This window comes from Echinococcus granulosus (genome assembly GCF_000524195.1).
Source record: "Echinococcus granulosus chromosome Unknown EG_S00260, whole genome shotgun sequence".
NCBI lineage: Eukaryota > Metazoa > Platyhelminthes > Cestoda > Cyclophyllidea > Taeniidae > Echinococcus > Echinococcus granulosus.
Window position 1 is genome coordinate 10,920 of NW_020170640.1, and position 7,355 is coordinate 18,274.

The 7,355-nt window shown below is 41.6% G+C and overlaps 3 protein-coding genes across 3 annotated transcripts in view; 2 read left to right on the forward strand and 1 right to left on the reverse strand. All coding sequences in view use genetic code 11, as the record gives it.

The window, feature by feature from the left end:
* The window catches only part of EGR_10732 (Deoxynucleoside kinase), a gene marked incomplete at both ends in the record, with an annotated part of 2,353 nt that extends 2,147 nt beyond the window's left edge, over window positions 1-206 (forward strand). Inside the window, one exon of the mRNA XM_024499981.1 lies at window positions 177-206. Coding sequence (XP_024345600.1) covers window positions 177-206 — 30 coding nt within the window. The remainder of the gene's footprint in view (window positions 1-176) is intronic.
* A 307-nt stretch (window positions 207-513) lies between these two features.
* EGR_10733 (hypothetical protein) lies at window positions 514-786 on the reverse strand (the record flags this gene model as incomplete). The annotated part of the gene is made up of 1 exon (XM_024499982.1): window positions 514-786. The coding sequence occupies one exon, from the start codon at window positions 784-786 to the stop codon at window positions 514-516; it is 273 nt and encodes a 90-aa protein (XP_024345601.1).
* A 4,477-nt stretch (window positions 787-5,263) lies between these two features.
* The window catches only part of EGR_10734 (Deoxynucleoside kinase), a gene marked incomplete at both ends in the record, with an annotated part of 2,471 nt that continues 379 nt past the window's right edge, over window positions 5,264-7,355 (forward strand). The window contains 6 exons of the mRNA XM_024499983.1: window positions 5,264-5,271; window positions 5,312-5,453; window positions 5,491-5,580; window positions 5,647-5,720; window positions 5,886-5,974; window positions 6,052-6,131. Coding sequence (XP_024345602.1) covers window positions 5,264-5,271; window positions 5,312-5,453; window positions 5,491-5,580; window positions 5,647-5,720; window positions 5,886-5,974; window positions 6,052-6,131 — 483 coding nt within the window. The remainder of the gene's footprint in view (window positions 5,272-5,311; window positions 5,454-5,490; window positions 5,581-5,646; window positions 5,721-5,885; window positions 5,975-6,051; window positions 6,132-7,355) is intronic.

The window sequence follows — 7,355 nt, forward strand, 5'->3', positions numbered from 1 at the left end:
CAGTTTCATGCCTTTTCTGCCTAAACACATGGGTCGCTCTCTCCATCCCCTCCTTAATGTGCACTACTTTTCTGTCACCTTTTCACTTTCGAAGTCAACCCCTCCCTCTACCCCACCACCCTCACTGTATTTTAATGTTGAATGATAAAAACAGCTTCTCATCTGATCTTTGAAAGGCCCTCAAAGTGCTCATGGATGCTGACTAACCTTTTAGTTCAAGGGGCAGTAAGTAATTACACTTTTTCATTAATAAACAATTTCTTGGAAAGTGTGTGTGTGTGTGTATGATGAAATGCATCAATCAGGGATGCGGTTAAAGGATGGAGGTGTAAGACAGATTGGTGAATTGGATGAAAGAGGGGTTGGGCGAGAGCATCACGAATGAATGGAGGATAAGGCGAATGGTTGGGTAGTGTATGGATGGGTGAGCTAATGAATGCATGAGGGAATGAATAGGTGAAGTAATTAATGTCACTTTGCATCTGGAAGGTGATCATTTCAGCATTAATGCTGCTAAATCGCAGTGAAGCAGACTGCCTTATCCACGCTTCCTCCACAAAAATTGGCTTTGTGGTAGTAGTAGTAGTAGTAGTAGTAGTAGTAGTAGTAGTAGTAGTAGTAGTAGTAGTAGTAGTAGTAGTAGTAGTAGTAGTAGTAGTAGTAGTAGTAGTAGTAGTAGTAGTAGTAGTAGTAGTAGTAGTAGTAGTAGTAGTAGTAGTAGTAGTAGTAGTAGTAGTAGTGGACGTAGTCAGTACAGCAGCAGCAACGGTGATGTTTGCGTGTCATAGTGTTCGGTGCTGAATGCATTTACCTGTGGACGAAGATGTAAAGTGTGAGGACATATACCCACTACGCCCAAGCTATCCTGCATTATGAAATTGGCTGGATTTGGCAATGCATACGAAAGAAATGGTTCAAGTGAAGAAGAACCTTACCTCAAGTGTTCAGAAAAGTAGATATGATGTAATGTGAATTGAGGTGGACAAGGAGTGAGATTGCGACGCCTTTCCATGATTCCATATCTGCAGCTGTTGCTGTCGTAGACATTGCGCTGGTGATGTCAGTGCTTTCGAAACGCACAGGCTCTGGTCCACTTGGCTGCGGTTTATAGAACACACTGCCTGATTATTAGCAGTGGGCAAATAATGTGCATTCCTAACGACAAATTCCTTCTGTTCCTTTGTAATTGTCAAGTGGTTATTCATAACCCCCTAATCGACAACCGATAAGGAGCAGGAGGTAGGCTGCAAGATAGGCATTATTTTACTTAGTTTATCACACTTGATTCATGTGGGCTGTGTGGAAATCGTTAGTGTACTTTTTTGTTAATGGGAATTTTGTTAAAAACGCTGTATGGCATACCTGGACGACACTGTTGCTCCCAATAGGGGTATTTGAAAGCATTACGCAAGCCCGAGACTAGTGTCATATCATTCACAGGAAGCAGGTCTGAGCCTCAATCCAACCAATGTAGATTACAGCAATGTTCAGTGTACTTCCTGGGAAATGCCATTCTGCCAGACGTGATGGTAGTTACCGAAGAACACAAAACTTAAGGGACATGGTCTGAAGGCGGTGTCACCAAGAGTTAGAAGTTTACAATTTAATGCAGCAGACTAGAAAACTTGCTGTACTTGCTGGATTCATTCACAGATTTCTCACATTCTTTAGGCATTACTACGAATTTATGAAAAACTGTGTTGCGGTCCACCCTGTTTTCGGGTCTCTGACAGTGCAATGTAAAGGACCTGGGTGTTAGAGCACCACGTTGTGCGTTTTCTATTAGAAAATTGTTTGACTGGTGCAAAAGAGACCTATCTCGAGTAGACAGGAATCAGGCATAATTGTTTCCCTTTTAGCGGTCCTCCACACACACACATACATACGCTTACTAGTTGGATTGCTCTAGACAGGAAGCAGTGTGTGCCATTAACGTAAAATAGTGTAGTGGATAGTTTGGGAATATTCAGGAGCATACTGTTTTACTCCAAAGAGTATGCAGCGCTACTCTACAAAGACGCTTACAAAGACCGTTTTTTATCATTATTCAGACAGTTAATCAGATGGGAAGCAATGCAGAAGGCACGTCATGTTGCCAGGTGACGTCAGTGCTATGGCCACAGCCTCCATAACACTGAAACGCACATCTATCTGGGTTTGGAGATTTGCTCCAACGCATTTTGATTGACCTCCTAGAAGTGCCTTTGTAGGACAATGACCTGCACTATGTAGTACATAATCAGTTGGGTTCCGCAATTCAGACGCAAATGTGAAGTAGATCCAGATTAATTTTGAATAAAACACTTCAACGCCCCAACGATCACCCAATAAATTCTCTTCGACCATGATTCACGCATGTCTTCTTGGGCTACCTCTTACATCGTGGTGAACGTAGAAGAAGACTAGTGAACGTGAGTGTTAGAGATAACCGTCAAACGAGGGGCCTGCATAGCCGAGTGACATTTCCTGTGTTTATTGTTGGTTAACCAAGCTGACCCCTCAGTCACTGTGTGTTTGTGCCACCATCTTGTTGAATAGATGATTCTGCTGATGCACAAGAGCGGCTAAATAGTTGCTGCACAGTCCTACGCAGACTCATACAACTCTTATTATGCAAGCAGAGAAGACTCGGATGTTAAGATATGGTCATACTTTAGAATAGAATTCCTTGTAACAGTCTGAGCTGTTTCCCTTTCAAATAAGGCGTAAGCAAGAGGTTGTTAACACATATCACAGTATTGCAGAAAACCTTAAAACAATTGCAGAAATGTCCACTTTGGTGGCATCCAATCGCAGTGCTCAGCCACACCTCTTAAAGAGCAATGCAAGAGGCTGCGCTTCACTGGAAATAACAGAACCATGCGAAGCACACGGCAAAACGAGGCAGTGCAGTAAGAGAAGGAGCGTGGAAGAAGTGAGAATGAAACGAAGACAGGCAGTCTGAAAGGTCTTCGAAGTTAGTCACATAAACCACTTCAAGCTTGAACGTGGTTAGAGCCACGCGTTCACCTAACAGCATGAAGCTCGCTCAAGGAGGCTCATCTATCCGGTGGTCGAGTGGTCCGATTTAGCATTGAGGGGGTTCGGTGGATTTGATACCATCGCCTCTAACAGCGCAAATCTCTCCAACAGAGTTTGCAACGCCGTTTCACCTTCCGATATCTTCTGCTCTTGCTGTTGTTGATATTGCTCTGATGTAGTCAAATCTTCCAGATTACAAACATAGTCTAGTCATGTTGGCCAGTGTGGTTCGAGCACACTGACTGATTGCTGGCGGTCTACAAACAATGCGTTTTCTTGATGATGAAAACATTATTTTCACATGTGATTGTTAAACGGCAGTGGGCAACCCTCTATTCGACAGCGCTCAACCGGCAGGAGGTGGGTGGCATGATAATCATGAAGGGCCTCAGTTACCTACCTTTGAGTCAAACACGTCGCTCTGCAAAGAGCGACTTCCTTACAGTGCACATTGAATCCCCATATCCTGCCTTTATCAGCATTGTGAACTGTTCCACTCGCATCAAGTTCCTTAGAGAAAAAATACAGAACTCATTTGAAGAGTGTTGTGAATCATCGTGTGGAGAAATGTGTGCTACTGAATCACAACAATCGCATTTCGTTCCGTTCCCAAATAAAACAGGATAATGCGAATGGCCAAAAAGTAAGCAATCCAGCTTGGTACAGCTTGATGATTAATACTTCCATGAAATTCAAAAGCATTTTCAGTTGATTAAAACGCGCCTGCCTTAGTCTAATGATATTTCTCTTCTGACATTAGCCACTGGAAACAAATGATCATGGAAAAACTATAGATATACTTTCCTGTCAATAAATAATCATTATTTTTACCACAGCAACTCATGGGGTTTAAATTGGTGCAGGTGAGAGAATCTATGCAAGTCTGATATATTTACCTGAGTAAACAAATCGCGGTAACTGGATTAATTATGCTGATTTATTCTACTAAGTAGCAATTTTAATTTGCATAGAGGAAGAGTGTTGCGAGTTAGTCCAGAAATGTCGAAACTGGTTTTTCAGAAAACTGATGCTTCTTCATCCAATGAGAATCCAGCAAAGATCTGACCACCAAGGTTCACTGCAAGCAGAATACCAAAATAACGAAAAATAGTCAAAACACCATAAACACTTTCACTAATAAAAAGTGCACTGACAATAATAACAATAACAATAATAACTTGTTTGTTCAACAACTGGTTCCGGTAACGGATCACTTATAATTGTCTGTTTGTTTGACTAGTGCAGTTACGACCAGAGATATGCATATGCGATGGTCAGCATAATTTTTTCCCCTCATTACAGTTGCCAAACAGATCAAAACTCACATTTAGCAGAATTGCCTAGAGGGATAATTGACACTGCAGTCAAGTATCTTTCCAGTACCATGCAAATTCAACGGCTGATGCGGCTGATTTGCAAGAATTTTTCCTACAGCATCTATTACGTCGCGATGTCTAAAGTGGTAGACAGACGAAGGAATGCGCCAGGGACGGCACTCAAAACAGGTGAGAGGCTATAAAATAATTTACGTGTTTGTTTAAATCTCGGTTTTGGTGAAGAACTGAGCAAAGCTCCAACATCATCTCCTGCCATATGGCCTGGCCTCAGGCCATCTCACTAGACCCCAAGTCAATTTTTGAGTCAGAATACTTATTGGGCTGAAATATTACGCCTTCTTTCGTTTTCGAGGACTTCCAGAAGCTCTACACATTAACGAAGGAGATAGCGATTGCCGATGCTCAAGTCATGCTATTATTCTATAGCTCCTATTGGGGCTGCATGCTGCAAACATTAATGCGTCTCGTAAAGACGCTAACGGCGCATTTTCCTAACATGGCTATGAATCTCGTCTCCCGGATGATTTCTATAACTCATTCGGGCCATATTATGTACGTAATGTAGGAACGCATAAGCCTTAGAGCGTCGGCTAATCGCGACATTAAAAGGAGTTGGTGCAAAACATGATGTGTGGATCGGAAATTGTGATTAGTGCATAAGTTGGCATAACAAAATTTAAAGATATTTCTTGCTAGTCGTTAATCGATTGGTGCTGATACATAACCAAATCTATTCTATGCCATGTTGCAAACAGTTTTAAGTATTTATGCTAAATATGAATTTGAGCTAGGAGGTTTTTCGATGCCATGCTGATTTCCCTCGACCTTGAGCATCGACAATATGTACTGCATGGCGTGCCCGCTCACTTTGACATTGCGCTTTTCGTGATCACAAAGTGCTGGAAATGAACAGGTTTGGACATGACACAAACTCTACTACCTTCTTGTTCTAGAACATTTAGAGTTGCTGTGGAGGGAAACATTGGTTGTGGAAAGTCCACATTCCTCAATTATTTCAAAGAGCTCTCACCCAATATCCAAGTTTCGCCTGAAACCATTGAACTATGGACTGACGTGAATGGATTCAAGCTATTCGTAAGGTTGTCGAAATAATTTTTTGTCTCAATTGCAGGAGGCATATTATGCTGATCCAAACAGATGGAGTGCGACTTTTCAAAGTCAAGTTATGGTTACAGCATTTAAAAGACAGGCTGAAATACAGGTAACGTATGGTCCGTTTGCTGTGTTGTCATGTTCACTTTATTATAATTTGCATTTTATTCTTCAGACTGCTCCTGTGCAATTATTTGAGCGCTCTATCAACGGTTGTCGTCATTGCTTTGTTGAAGTGTTGCTTAGGAAGTAAATGCTATCAAAAAATTCAGACTAGTTTTTTTAATCCTATGTTGTTTTAGGAGAACTTTTTGCTGCATCTAATAGTGCTGAAAAATTAATTTATGTTATTTGTTACCATTAACTTTAATATTCTTTTAACACAATATGAAGTGATTTTATTTTCTGTTCCAGTAATCGTATATCCGAAGAAGACGTGAAGGTTTATGATAAATTCTATGAATGGGGCATGAGCATGCCTATTTTTCAGCTTGATCTCATCGGTGCGTCATTTTCTGCTCACTGTCGTAGTGCCTTTACCAGTAACCTCTAAAAGCATTTTTTATCTTCAAACCCACAGTCTATCTGCGATGTTCTCCTGAGATCTGTGCCGAAAGAATACGCAAGCGTGATCGTAGGGGCGAAAGCGCCATCTCAATGGTGAGTCTTCTGGTCATGTAAATAGAAACTGGTTTCCCTTTTCCTAATTTGGCCATCGTTTGCCTACACTTCCTGCTGATTTGTTCCAATGGACTGCCTGTCAGCCTTGTTAACGATACAAAGTGACGTACGTTCAAAGTACCCACGTTAAACACTTTATATGCTATTTCCGTGTCAGTATTCTTGAGGGCTTTTACGTTAGCTCAATCTGACCGCCTTTTGGTGGGTGTTCGGGTGGTCTTATTCGTCTAGGGCGTTGCTGTCCAATCAACGCTTGCCATCTTGACGTCATTTTGAGGTCACTGGTTCGCAGTGTAACAAATCGTATTTGCTGGAGTGCAGTTTCGCTCTTCTCCGGAGGCAACGAACTAGTTTTTGGATTTACAATGTGGAAAAAGACAATTTGGCTTGTCATTAATAAAGACCCTGTGTATTGGGGTGGGCGGCGCCGTTCCTACAACTAAGCATTGTAAAAGACAAACTTACTCTTGGTATCAGAGGAACAGTTTCCTCTGTTGATCGTGCACGTGCGGCGCCTGTTGCTTGATTATGTGGGACGTGAAGTTCTAACCTAGATGGCAAATTCACTTATGCTCTATGCATATTGTCTTTAAAGAGACGAATCCTGTTTCTTTCACATGTATCTCATCACTAGCAATCTTGCTGACATGATGTTGTTAACACATCTTGTGGTTTTCCATCGACTTAGCTTCCTAATAAATGGTGTTCCGTTTGTATGCCTAAGTTCCCACTCTGGGATACATTCATCGCCCAGAATATAAAAGTCTTTTAAGTCTGTTTTGCTGTGTGGCTATATGGACGTGGAGCTTATTGTTTGGCAAAAGGGGCATGTGATGCATGCTACTATTTTGCTAATAAAGACGCCAATTAATGGTAGGTTTTCGCCACTACAACAAGCAATTACTTTTGTTTCAACGTTGCATTGTAAACAATTAGCCTCTTATTCCTACATGTCTGATTTTTAACACCTTCGATAAATTGAGGCGCTCATGGTAACCTCGGGTTGTTTTGGCTACACTCGTATTTTTGTCGTTCGTGTTCTGACACCTCTATAATGAGCGCATTGTTTACAAGACCGAATACTCCTCGTGCGATTCGGAATGGAGAATGAAACTGACCTTCCACTAAACAGAATGCCTTGACACACTTCTAATGGAATGCATGGAGGTTGTGTGTTGGACTTTCTAGATTTTGTAACTACGC